Below are 14,396 nucleotides of genomic sequence, written 5' to 3' on the forward strand. Positions count from 1 at the left end.
CAGCCATGAAAAATACATTGAAATTTTAGTTTCAGAGTAGCAGCTGTTTCTGTGTGTGAGTTCATCTTGCTGAAAGCATTGAACCTTCTGGAAGAAACAACCAGGTTAGAAATCAAGATGCCATCATGGTGAAATTAAAAAATTACAACAGTGTGATTGTAGAGCTTAAATCTGTTGCTCTAAAACTGTCTAAATTGCTCATATTTAATATAAATTACACAATAGTGTTGGTGGAACATCTAAGGGACAAAACCATTGCTAGTGAACAGAAGGTTCAATCTGGTGCATAATTTCAGGATAAAAACATTAGCACATGCTCGACAGATGATGCTGTCAGTTTAGCACTGAATATTATTAACTGTATTAAAGTCAACCAGATGTTTTAAGAATTATATATTGTGAGAATTTCAATGTCTTGTCTGACATAGAGTTGGAAATACGGAACATATTTGAGAACAACACATTAACTAGATGCTGTGAGGTATTTTAGGATAAAGTCTGTACAGATGTTGTACTGCATTTCTGCTGTTGTTAAACTTATGTATCTTATACAGTATTATCATAATGTCACAGTGTTGCCATGGTTATCACTGTCACCTCACAGCAAGAAGATTCTGGATTTGAACCTCGCAGCTGACTGGGGGCTTTCTGTGTGGAGTTTGCATGTTCTCCTCAGCCAGCTGGCTCCTCTAAATCCCCCAGAGGTGTGAGTGTGATGGTTGTTGGTCTCTATGTAGCCCTGTGATAGACTGGTGACCTGCTAATCTGCAGGGTGAACCCCACCTCTCACCTGAAGTCAGCTGGGATTGATTCTGGCTTCCCCTCGACCCTGATGGATAAGCGGTGTAGATAATGGATGGATGAAAACATTACTTTATATGACCATAAATTTTGTAGTGCAATTGTGAGGTTTGATGATTTCAAGTCATTTAGTCATCTAGCCATGATCACATAAACAAGCTTGTAATTCTGTGATTGATATTCAAACGTGTTTATTTTGTGATGAATAAAAGTTTCTCAGGCAAAATGTAATGCCTTTTTCCCCAGCTAATTTCATATCACTATGCTAATACAGCTTGCTAAACTGTGGCTGACGGGGAGTGGGGTGGGTTGTAACACATCTTTAAAAGGAGTTTTCAGTAGTATGGATTCGTGTGTGAAAGTTTCACGTTTCATGTGTGTTTGTGTAACAAAAGTCTAAAATATTTTCTAAATTTCTATTGTTTTCTAGCCCCTCATACAAATTATCCCAGGGTGTGTTAAAGGTGTCATTGCATCGTTTTTTCATTAATTGTGCGGTGGTCTCTAGTATGAATGAATGCCCTGTGAGCCGGTTTTGGTGAAAAACATGCTGTGGTGCTCCTGTTTCAGACTGTTCTAGTTTGGTGGAGGAGTGGGTGGGGAGAGAATGACAGAATTTCAGCTCTTACTCATGAATATTCATAACATGTAAGCATTTCACTTCTGATTGGCTAACAGCACTGTGACACTCCCTCCAGTGGGTTATGGGCGAGGCCATGACTACTAATTTTTGAAGTGACGTAAGTTCATAGGGCTTTTTCTGATTCGCTCATTTTTCCGTCTGTTTTCTTTCATAGGCTAGTACAGGGAATAGGGGTAGAAGAACATTTTCACGTGCAGCATACATATGCAACTCGGAGTAACCTATGGTATTTCAAAAAGAGCAAGTATTAAATGGTTTGTCGTGGAATGACACCTTTAAAACTTACCCCAGTAGTGGGGTCAGCTGTAGGAAAGGAATACCATGTATTTTACATTAACTCATGAGGTCTGTGATATATTTGCAGAAGTTTGAATTGGCGCCATTTCTAGTAAATAAATGTGAGCACTTTGTGTAAAGGTTTGAGAAGTCCAGCTCAAAAATTCAGTGAGTTACTGATGCTGAAGCAAATAGTGTAACAACCATACCTGGTCTCCCCAAAACATATTTTCTGTTTTCTTTCTCTGTGTTTAAATGTGAAATACTGGGTGGATTATGATACTTTCCATTCTGAAGGGTGACCAGACATCCCTGTTTTCCAGGGACGGTCCCTGTTTTTGGTGGCCTGTCCCCAGCTGGAGCTGTCCACGGAAATGTCTTCATTTTTAACTATGAATAACAGACCCCCCCCCCAAAAAAAAACAGACCGAAAAAAAAAAACCCAGACAGAAACATCTACCAGCTTCAGGCTGATAGCAGAGATATTCTAGACCAGTGTTTCTCAATGGAGCCGCAGCCCATTAGTGGGCCACGAAGCACCATCTAGTGGGCCGCAAATTTTTTCAAGTTTGAAGCCAAATATGAAATAGTTCAGGATGTTGTTGTGTCCCAAATACAGTAGCTGGTTTGCTATACGCTTTTAAAGTGGAATACATATATTTGTGGGTAAATTAAGAAGAACAAGACTTTATTTTTGTCATATTCCTCCTCTACATTTAACCCATGCATACGCACGCGCACAGAGAGAGAGAGAGAGAGAGAGAGAGAGCGCACACACACACAGAGTGCGTGTGCATTGGGCAGAATAAATAAATACATTTATGGGTAAATTATATGGATCTGTGATACCTGCTGGGAGAGAAGAGCAGGGAGGATTGAGAATCGAGTGGCTGTGGTTTGTTTACACCTGATACTAAAACTTGTATCATCCTAGCAACCATTGCAAAGATGCATACAAAAAGCCCAGAAATTCCTCTTTACCCGAGCAAAAACGATACAGGATTTATCTTGTAGTGTCCTGATCCCCAGATATTTAACCCAGCCACATATAAAAAGTTGCTCCTCCATGCTCTTCCAAGTTTTCATCTGTTTGTCCATGTAGAACAATGTCTGCAACACCAGGTAGTTTGAGGTTTCGGGGAACTCAATGTATGAATAATTTTCCAACTCACGATGAATGAATGAATGAATGAATTACTTTTATTTAAACAGGATAAGTTGATCAGCAAAGCTAGTGGGGTTGTGCATGTACAGATACAAATAATTACAAATACAGATAACAGATTTTAAGACCAAAAATATACACAATCTTTTAAAAAACCTTAAAATCTGTTGATTATCTGCTGATTATCTTAACATTAAGTTAATTAATAGTGTGCATAACTACTGTTTTTGTATTTAGTTACGGCTACAATAGAATCAAATTTTATTCTACTAATGACAAATTTAGCTAGTAAATTTTTCTTTCATAGGAAAAATCCTTCTCAGCATGTAAGGATCTAATCCCATTGAGTGGTTTTGATATCCACTTCTTTTGAGTGTATTTCTTGGTTTTGATAACTTGCTTGTTTGCTGTACACAAAAATGGCAATAAGTCCTTGTGTTAATCAACTAGACTACACTTTTGGATCATTAATCCCTTTTGACTGAGAATGCCCTGCATGCATGGTTTGGCTTCTGGCACATCCATACAGTTTTAAATACAATACCTACAATTTAAAAATGTGTTTTTATTGCATTTATTTAATTCCTGGGCTCCCATTTGTACCAGGGAGTGATGTTGCATCCAATTAATACATTTGACAATATGTATATTATTACATTCTAATAAAATAGATAAGCCAAAATAATTGGGGATCTTTTTTAATGGGCCCCGACTCGTTACAAGTATGAATAGGTAGAAAACACCTTAAATTAAAGTGGGCCTTAAAGTAGAAAAGGTTGAGAACCCCTGTTCTAGAATACCTTTGGCGAGAGCCTTTCCAGTATTTTGATTGGTGGAGCTGAGGAACAATTTTTTAACAGAGCACTAGAATCTTTGCTTAAACTAAAGTCATTCATTCAGCTTTGACAGATCACTTTATCCGCTCCTGGACAGGTGAACCAGAGTCTCTTCTTGTAGGCCTAAGTGACATTGTTTGCTATTCATGTTATTTAGCCTTTAAATGTGTCAGCTACATTTTGCAATGTTGTGTATGACATAACATTGCTTGTCACACTGTATTGAGATGTAGCAGTTGACCTAACAAACCGTAGCCTACTGCAGCCAATGCTAGCTTGAGAAAGTTCAGTGCAGTGCCAATCAGTGAGCTGAAGCTGTTGCTAGATGTAGTGCTGTTGTAACAGAAATCCAGCTGGGGCAAAATTGTAACGGTTCAACGGCATTAGCTAACTTATACACAAATTGGTGTGTTATCTCACAGAGTAGCTGGCTATGTAAAGCTGTAGGCTTATGGTAATGTTACCAAAGTGTCAGTAATTTGTTGTGATGTGTAGCGGACTACACATTTTGATTAAGGCTGCTCATTTAGGCGAGGTCATCAATTCAGCTATGGCTACAATTTAGGATATGGGAGATCAGGAATAATTTGTATTCTCAATAATCTCATCTCATCTCATTATCTCTAGCCGCTTTATCCTGTTCTACAGGGTCGCAGGCAAGCTGGAGCCTATCCCAGCTGACTACGGGCGAAAGGCGGGGTACACCCTGGACAAGGTCATCACAAGGCTATTCCTAATAATAATAATAATAATAATAATAATAATAATATGTTACCATTGCCAGCCCTGCGATGACCTGGTGACTTGTCCAGGATGTATCCCGCCTTTCACCCATAGTCAGCTGGGATAGGCTCCAGCTTGCCTGCGACCCTGGTGAACAGGATAAAGCGGCTAGAGATAATGAGATGAGATGAGATGAGATGAGATGAGATGAGATATCAGTGGTGTAGTGGTTAGCACTGTTGCCTCACAGCAAGAAGGTCCTGGGTTTGAGCCCAGAGGCTGGCGAAGGCCTTTCTGTGTGGAGTTTGCATGTTCTCCCCATGTCTGTGTGGGTTTCCTCCAAGTGCTCCGGTTTCCCCCACAGGTGGCTCTAAATTGACCGTAGGTGTGAGTATGAATGGTTGTTTGTCTCTGTGTCAGCCCTGTGATAACCTGGTGACTTGTCCAGGGTGTACCCCGCCTTTCGCCCGTAGTCAGCTGGGATAGGCTCCAGCTTGCCTGCGACCCTGTAGAACAGGATAAAGCGATTACAGATAATGGATGGATGGATGGATGGATGGATGGATGGATGTTACCATACCTTGAAATTATTTGGATTGAAGTAAACTGTTTATTTAAACTGTGTTGTGTGTTTTGTATATTTTTAAATACATCGTCCATTACTAGTGGCATATATGGTAATTAATTTAATATATTTACTTTAATGGGTCTAAAACATCTATTTCAGCTAGCCTACAATTTACGGTAAGAGTCTATAAATCTAAACTATGTACCCATACCAGAGATTTTCACATTGTCTTTAATTAATGTTAACTTAAATTAGTTGCAGAATTGGCCTACAGTGCAGTCAGTGAGGAAAATCCTACTTTTTTATGCAATGCATGATCAAAATACATGAAAAACAGAAATGTCCCCCCTTTTTATTACAAAGATGAAAACAATAGATGTTTTAATGATATTTTCACCACCGAAACGAAAATGTCCTAGGTTTTCTTCTCAGAAATCTTGTCACTTTGAGGTAAACACACACCTGGTTAAAAGGTCTTGTAGGAGGATCAGTTTGAAAAGGAAAGGAAAAGTAAATCTCTGTCTCTCTCTCTCTCTCTCTGGGACTGTAGATGGATTTGTAGCTGTTGAGCAACATTTGACATATTATTCAGTTCTTACTGGTTCATCTGAAGCTTTCTGAGTTTACAGCGTTCCCTATACAGCCATGATTTCAGGTAACAGAAAGCTTTGGTCCTCTTTATTCTCGGTGTTTATTCTCGGTGTTTATTCTCGGTGTCTGACGGTCAGATGAATGCAGATCAATTGCGTCTCTTTCTGATTCTGCATTACAAAAGAAAAGATCGAATAAAACCATTTCCCAACAAATATAATTTAGTATAACATCTTTTTCAGCCTGTCGTTCATTTTCAATACCATGCCCTTGAACGTGTTCGTGAGAATTTCAGAAAATCCCCTGATCAGAGCCGCAGAGACAGAAAGTGAGTGCGGGAATATTCTGGGGTTTACGGTAATCAGGTGCTCGGGTCAGATTTAGTTAAAAATCTCGACAGCAAAAACATCTATATGCATTATTTATTACAGATTAATGTACATCTTTTTCTTAGAATATAATGTTTGTTTTGCAAAAATTTGTTTAAAGAGAACAATTCATTTCTGAAGTGGGAGGGGTGTATGTGTGTGCGTGTGTGTGTGTGTGTGTGTGTGTGTGTTGGGGGGGGGGGGGGGGGGCGTATCCGCATTCCAGCTTATTTTTACGGCGCTTATATTAGTATAAAACTTGCCAGTGGATGGTGTATCTGCTGATGGTTTAACAGCACATGTTTAGTGTCTCAGCACCGAGCACTGTTTATTTAGATATTTGATAAATCACACATTAGTCTTAGATCCTTACAGACATTAGACTATTACAGGCCGACACTCGAGTCTCTCAGATACAGATCTAGATTTTAGAGACATTAACACACTGGGATATTTCCAACATGCAGGATCCCTTTACACACCAGTAATATAAGGGGAAAGTTAAGCATTAGGCCTAGATCTGGTAAATAAGTTATGAAAAATAATATTGCCTCACTGTGCAGGAAGCTTTGTCTGGCTGATCTTTCACAGGCTGTACATATGGAAATGTAAAAGGCCTATCTTTATTGAACTCTGTTTGAGAATACACACACTTTCTCTTCTTTGGTGCCCTTGTACTCAGTGTTGCCAGATTGGGCGGTTTCGAATTCTGCTTTGCGGGCAAAAATAGCTTGGGCTGGTTGACAAAAATTGGGCAGGTTTGACGTTAGTTCGGTGGGTTTTTATCAGATGTTTATAAATATTTCGCACCAACGTTCTGTGTGAGAATGCAGCCAGAGCCTTAGAAGGACTAAGATGCAGCACATTCTATGTATTATCTACGTCCACTAGCTACATCCAATCCAATCCATATTAAACACTTCTGTGACCCAATCAGAGATCGTGGGCATCACACGACACAGAGTGCAGTTAGTGAACGACGGCTAGTCACATACATGTCAACCTATACGGAATGTCTGTATTTTATACGGATTTGATTCAATAAACATAGTATTCGGGCGTACAAATAAAGTTATATGGATTCTTTAAAAAAACTTCAATATTTATTTAGAGCTTTAATCGATTCCCATGATGATAAAAGAGCGCATAACATTTACAAACATACTGTACACCACAGAAAGCACAAACAGCCAGTAAAGAGTCTTATGAAATTGCGCATTATCTCGTGGTAGCGAGACTTCGTTCCACTTTTGATCATGCGCACACCGCATTGTGAGAATCCCGCCAACCGTGAAGTAACATTTTGTTTGAAACGCGTATTTCCACCTGAGCAACTTTCAGTAGCAACTGAAAAGATTCTGAATGGGCACTCCGGCAAAGAAATTCAAAACACAATACAGCGGTAGGTTTCTCCCTGAATGGAAGGACCTTTTCAATGGCATAATCCAACCGGCAGCCTTCAAAAACGAAGAATACGCACACTGCACACTGTGTGTGCGTGACATCAAAGTTGCAGCATCAGGAGTGTATGATGTGAAAGAACATTTCAAATCGAAACTACATCAGCGGAATGCAAGCCAAAGGCAAAATCAGCCACTGATGACAGTATTTGCACGCTCAAAAACTGATATGCCAACAACTGGAAAAGACAGAAAACACAAGGTAGTGGGCATTTTAGTTCAAGTTAGGCAGTGCTCTGTTTACCCCACAGTAATGCTGACTGTGAGAGAGTTTTCTCTCAAGTCAGGAAGATACACACAGAGAGCAGAAAGAACCTGAATGCAGACACGCTGACCTGGCCTACTGCAGTGTAAGATCAACACAGCTAGACACTTGCTGTGACATGCAGCCTAGTGAGGTATTGGTGCAGAGTGCTAAAAAAAAGCTGTCATGGAGTACAATTCAGAACATTAGAGTGACACTTTGTGTTTTTGTCAAACATTGGAGCTTTGTATTCATTCTGAAGGTTTATTATTATTAATATTGAATAAAAAGTAACTGGGATATATCATTGTTAATTATTCAAATTTTAGGTAAATTATTTTAATTTGCATCTTATAAGGATTTTATAAGGGAAATAAGGATTTTGGAGGTTGGTTATACAGGTTTGATTGACCAAAGGTTGACATGTATGTAGTCAAGACACCAAAGTTGGCAAAATACAAAAAAAAAGTACAGAAAGGAGTGGGAAAACAACCCAGATTTAAAGTTATGGATAGTTTCATCGAATGACGGAGAGAAGGCACACTGCAAAGTTTGCAACACCGACATAAGAGCTCACCTCAAGGACTTGAAAGACCACGCTGGAACTAAAAAGCACAAGATGAGGTGCCAGCCAACGGTCAGAACTTTTACGGTGAGGAGAGCTAACACGACTGATATCCGTGATGACCAGAAACGTCGTGAACTACGGATAGCAACATACATGTAACTGTAAGACTAATATGAATGTGTGTAATGTAGTACAGAAACTGAACTCATAAACTAGTAAATAAGAATGACGCAATCCATTCTCCATTTTCTCTTCTCATGTTACATTCAGCCATGCATCGTAGCCTAACTTTTTTTTTAACTGAAGTATATAAAACAGGTACAATCTAACAAATCCACAAAAATCAGGATAACAGATGAAGAAAATACATGGATGTAGACAAAAATAAATTAAGCAGAATAACTAGGCCTATAAAATTAATAAAACAAACAGGATAAATAAAAAGATAAATAAAAGACAAATAAAAAATAAATAACCTCAGCAATGCAGATGTTAGATATGCATCGTAGCCTAACATAGCCTACATAATATTATGCATGTGTGTCACCTACTGGTGCATGTAGGATTCAGAACACAGCAGATGATTGCAAAGTTATAATCTGATTCAACCATACATAGCCTAGTACCAGACAGCAGATTTTTCACCTCCAGCACTGATGGTCTCATGTTGCCATTTATAGAATAGAATACCTTTATTGTCACTATACACATGTACAATGAGATTAAAGCATCTCCAATAACAGTGCAAAAAAGCACGTAGAGTGAGAGAGAGGAAGGGGGGAGAAAAAAGGCGGGGGGGGGGGGGGGGGAGTGTGTAAGGGGGGTAAGGTGCACAGTCCTGAGGTGTATGTGTTGTGTTACACATTATGGAGTGAGGTATTGCTCATTGCACATATAAATTATTGCAGAGAGAGAGTCACATTATAAATTATTGCACGAGAGATTCACATTATACAACCCCGATTCCAAAAAAGTTGGGACAAAGTACAAATTGTAAATAAAAATGGAATGCAATAATTTACAAATCTCAAAAACTGATATTGTATTCACAACAAAACATAGACAACATATCAAATGTCAAAAGTGAGACATTTTGAAATTTCATGCCAAATATTGGCTCATTTGAAATTTAGTGACAGCAACACATCTCAAAAAAGTTGGGACAGGGGCAATAAGAGGCTGGAAAAGTTAAAGGTACAAAAAAGGAACAGCTGGAGGACCAAATTGCAACTCATTAGGTCAGTTGGCAATAGGTCATTAACATGACTGGGTATAAAAAGAGCATCTTGGAGTGGCAGCGGCTCTCAGAAGTAAAGATGGGAAGAGGATCACCAATCCCCCTAATTCTGTGCCAACAAATAGTGGAGCAATATCAGAAAAGAGTTCGACAGTGTAAAATTGCAAAGAGTTTGAACATAATCATCATCTACAGTGCATATCATCAAAAGATTCAGAGAATCTGGAAGAACCTCTGTGCGTAAGGGTCAAGGCTGGAAAACCATACTGGGTGCCCGTGATCTTCGGGCCCTTAGACGGCACTGCATCACATACAGGCAGCTTCTGTATTGGAAATCACAAAATGGGCTCAGGAATATTTCCAGAGAACATTATCTGTGAACACAATTCACCGTGCCATCCGCCGTTGCCAGCTAAAACTCTATAGTTCAAAGAAGAAGCCGTATCTAAACATGATCCAGAAGCGCAGAAGTCTTCTCTGGGCCAAGGCTCATTTAAAATGGACTGTGGCAAAGTGGAAAACTGTTCTGTGGTCAGACGAATCAAAATTTGAAGTTCTTTATAGAAATCAGGGACGCCGTGTCATTCGGACTAAAGAGGAGAAGGACGACCCAAGTTGTCATCAGCGCTCAGTTCAGAAGCCTGCATCTCTGATGGTATGGGGTTGCATTAGTGCGTGTGGCATGGGCAGCTTACACATCTGGAAAGACACCATCAATGCTGAAAGGTATATGCAGGTTCTAGAGCAACATATGCTCCCATCCAGACGACGTCTCTTTCAGGGAAGACCTTGCATTTTCCGACATGACAATGCCAAACCACATACTGCATCAATTACAGCATCATGGCTGCGTAGAAGAAGGGTCCGGGTACTGAACTGGCCAGCCTGCAGTCCAGATCTTTCACCCATAGAAAACATTTGGCGCATCATAAAACAGAAAATACAACAAAAAAAAACCTAAGACAGTTGAGCAACTAGAATCCTGCATTAGACAAGAATGGGTTAACATTCCTATCCCTAAACTTGAGCAACTTGTCTCCTCAGTCCCCAGACGTTTACAGACTGTTGTAAAGAGAAAAGGGGATGTCTCACAGTGGTAAACATGGCCTTGTCCCAACTTTTTTGAGATGTGTTGTTGTCATGAAATTTAAAAATCACCTAATTTTTCTCTTTAAATGATACATTTTCTCAGTTTAAACATTTGATAATGTCATCTATGTTCTATTCTGAATAAAATATGGAATTTTGAAACTTCCGCATCATTGCATTCCGTTTTTATTTACAATTTGTACTTTGTCCCAACTTTTTTGGAATCGGGGTTGTAAAATAAAATAAAATATTACACATTTATGAAGTATTGCAAGGTAAGGTAGGTGCACAGACTTGGTGTGTGTGCTGTGTGTAAGGTGCACAGTCCTGAGGTGTATGTGTTGTGTGTAAAGCTAGCCGCACACTACGCCGATCCACGCGGTACCGAACCGACCCATTTCAGAGCCGACTCCCGACAGGGCACGCACATATCCCCGACTAACTCACGACTGTTGACGAGTGCAGTCGTGATTGAAGCGACACCAAACGAGATTATGCGAACTAAGCATCATAAACATTCCGCTAAATATCACGTGACAACTTAATAGCTTTGTGATTGGCTATTGGATATAGTTACTGTTAAATCCAACACTTGAAGATGCTACAGGCTGAATTACAAATGACACAACATGGAATATGTAGCGCACTATCTAGGCTGCATGAGCTATTATTTCCAACCTTAAATAGTGCACTTATATAGGGGAGTTAAAGCGATTTGGAATTCAGCCACACAACTTGAGCAGAGTGGCTTTCCAGCCCACTGTGTCTATGGATAAAGCTTCAGTCTATGGAATTACAGTATATACCTGCATTAGGTGCTACCAACATGTATTTCTCGCGCTAGAAATTGTGTTTAATGATGTCATGTGTTATATGCGAAAGATATGATTGGCTATTGCTAGCGACTCTCGCCGATCAGTCTGGCTCCCGATTAGTTTTTCGAATCGGCTGTGAGATGAGTCAGTACCATCGAAAGCTAGTCTTTACGCCTGACTCACGACTTCAGTTGGCTCGGTACGCTGAAAATCGGCATAGTGTGCGGCTAGCTTAAGGGCCCGTTTACACGAGGACGCTGTCGGGTAAAAACGACTAAATATTTTATCAGAAGTGCCTTTCATCTACACGGGGACGGCGTTTCTGAGGCTGAAGGCCAATTTATGCTGACAACCCAGTCCTCGCAGACAGTGTCTGCGTAGCTCCCCCACTTTCGCAGACGCTCTGCGCGCACCTCCCAAAAATTGTGACCACCGCAGAAGCCTCGCAGACAGCGTCGCAGACAAGAGGGCTCTGATTGGTCCACTCTACATCCGCTGTACACGCACTTCCGCTTCCCTACTTTCCCGGTTTGGTTTGTTTTCACAACCGGCATTTTTAAAAACACGAGCGAAGATGGAGCAGCATGAAGAGCGGTTGATTGAGGAAGTACGTACATCTATACGACTCCAGTTCTAGTCATTATAAAAAAAAAAGTTCTAGTCATTATAAGTAACCGGAGGATAAACACTCCACTAACCACACCCACCAACTACTCCTAGCAACTTCGCGCCCCCTTGCGTTGTGCCGGTGAATAACATCGCGCACGCCTATTACTCCCTGCTCAACGATAAATTACAACTGTCTGCGAAAAGCTATCTGCGAAAGTCTTGTCGCAAGAGCATGCAGAGGCAGGGGCGCAGATAGGAATTTTGAACTGGGGGGGACTGAGCTGTCAGCAAATGATTCCATTTTGTGTGTATATATATATATATATATATATATATATATATATATACACACACACACTACTGTTCAAAAGTTTGGGGTCACTTTGAAATGTCCTTATTTTTGAAAGAAAAGCACTGTTCTTTTCAATGAAGATCACTTTAAACTAATCAGAAATACACTCTATACATTGCTAATGTGGTAAATGACTATTCTAGCTGCAAATGTCTGGTTTTTGGTGCAATATCTACATAGGTATATAGAGGCCCATTTCCAGCAACTATCACTCCAGTGTTCTAATGGTACAATGTGTTTGCTCATTGCCTCAGAAGGCTAATGGATGATTAGAAAACCCTTGTACAATCATATTAGCACAGCTGAAAACAGTTTAGCTCTTTAGAGAAGCTATAAAACTGACCTTCCTTTGAGCAGATTGAGGCTACGTTTACACTAGACCGTATCTGTCTCGTTTTCTTCACGGACGCACTGTCCGTTTACATTAACCCCCCTGAAAAAGCGGGGAAACGGGAATCCGCCAGCGTCCACGTATTCAATCTAGATCGTATCAGCTCCGGTGCTGTGTAAACATTGAGAATACGCGAATACGCTGTGCTGAGCTCTAGCTGGCGTCTCATTGGACAACGTCACTGTGACATCCACCTTCCTGATTCGCTGGCGTTGGTCATGTGACGCGACTGCTGAAAAACGGCGCAGACTTCCGCCTTGTATCACCTTTCATTAAAGAGTATAAAAGTATGAAAATACTGCAAATACTGATGCAAATACTGCCCATTGTGTAGTTATGATTGTCTTTAGGCTTGCCATCCTTCCACTTGCAAGTAATAAGTGATATGCGCTGGGATCTCACACACAGCGGCTCAGTCCCGAATCGTGGCTTGTTCACTTCACTCGCGCGCTCTGTGAGCTGCGCAGGGCCGGAGTGCACACCCTCCAGAGGGCACTCGCTGTTCAGGGCGGAGTGATTTGGAGCGCAGGATGCCTGCGGAGCCGAGCGTATCCGCGTATTGGTGTTGCTGTGTGCACGGCTAACGGTTTTAGTGTAAACGCGAATCATTTTAAGAACATCAATCTGATGATCCGCTGATTCGACGTAATGTAAACGTAGCCTGAGTTTCTGGAGCATCACATTTGTGGGGTTGATTAAATGCTCAAAATGGCCAGAAAAATGTCTTGACTATATTTTCTATTCATTTTACAACTTATGGTGGTAAATAAAAGTGTGACTTTTCATGGAAAACACAAAATTGTCTGGGTGACACCAAACTTTTGAATGGTAGTGTGTATACATTTTAGCTGCACTGGTTCCGTTAAAGAAGGCCACGAAACATACTGATGTCTTTTTGTCTTTTATTGTCTCTCTCTCTCTCTCTTAGACACCGTGTAAACTAAAAAGTAAAAAACAAAGTTAAGCTAACATATTCATCTGACATATTAAAAAAAAAACACAAACATATATACATTAAATAAATTTACATTGTTCATGCCTTAACCAATAAACAGAAATATAACCAAATAAAACAATTACCGCGTGCGCCTCAATGAAACCAGTGAAGAATATTTTCATGTTACGCAGCACACCATCTTCTTCTCAACAGCCACACCCATCTTCTACCCATAAGGCCGAGGCCGTGACCCTTAACCTTGGCACGTGACCCAAAGCCAACCAATGTTTTTATGCACATATATTTTACATTTTATACATATTATATGTATTCACAACAAACCTCTTCTGCAAACAAAAACAATACATTTTCCATAAATTTGTAACCCTTTGTTTTCTTAAACTTGTGTTGCCGACTGCTACACTCCCACCAAATTACTATGATTTATGATGACCTTTGTGTAACATCTGAATGAATCTAGTAATTTCCAAACTAAAGTGGGCTTTCTTAGAAACTCTCAAATCAAACATAAACCTTTAACCCTCTACACATATTAATATCTCAACCAAAGTTCCACTGGAACACTTCCTAGTTGTTTTCTACAAGCACAACTAATTTATGAATAGGGCGTTCAAGAATGGTTGGGCTAATGAGTCGTTGACCCTCCTTTCCAAGCTTCTTGTTTCCTATTTGTACTTTGACCTTTCGCACTAGTCCATCCTC

At 40.1% G+C, this 14,396-nt stretch overlaps 1 protein-coding gene across 8 annotated transcripts in view; it reads left to right on the plus strand.

Annotated features, from left to right (window-relative positions):
* Positions 1–5,522: 5,522 nt before the first annotated feature.
* The window catches only part of LOC132883537 (butyrophilin subfamily 2 member A2-like), a 60,043-nt gene continuing 51,169 nt past the window's right edge, over positions 5,523–14,396 (plus strand). For all 8 annotated transcript variants that reach the window (XM_060917254.1, XM_060917258.1, XM_060917256.1 and 5 more), the window contains exon 1: positions 5,523–5,667. In XM_060917254.1, coding sequence (XP_060773237.1) covers positions 5,658–5,667 — 10 coding nt within the window. In that variant the 5' untranslated portion in view covers positions 5,523–5,657. The remainder of the gene's footprint in view (positions 5,668–14,396) is intronic.

This window comes from Neoarius graeffei, chromosome 3 (assembly GCF_027579695.1).
Source record: "Neoarius graeffei isolate fNeoGra1 chromosome 3, fNeoGra1.pri, whole genome shotgun sequence".
NCBI classification, from domain to species: Eukaryota; Metazoa; Chordata; class Actinopteri; order Siluriformes; family Ariidae; genus Neoarius; species Neoarius graeffei.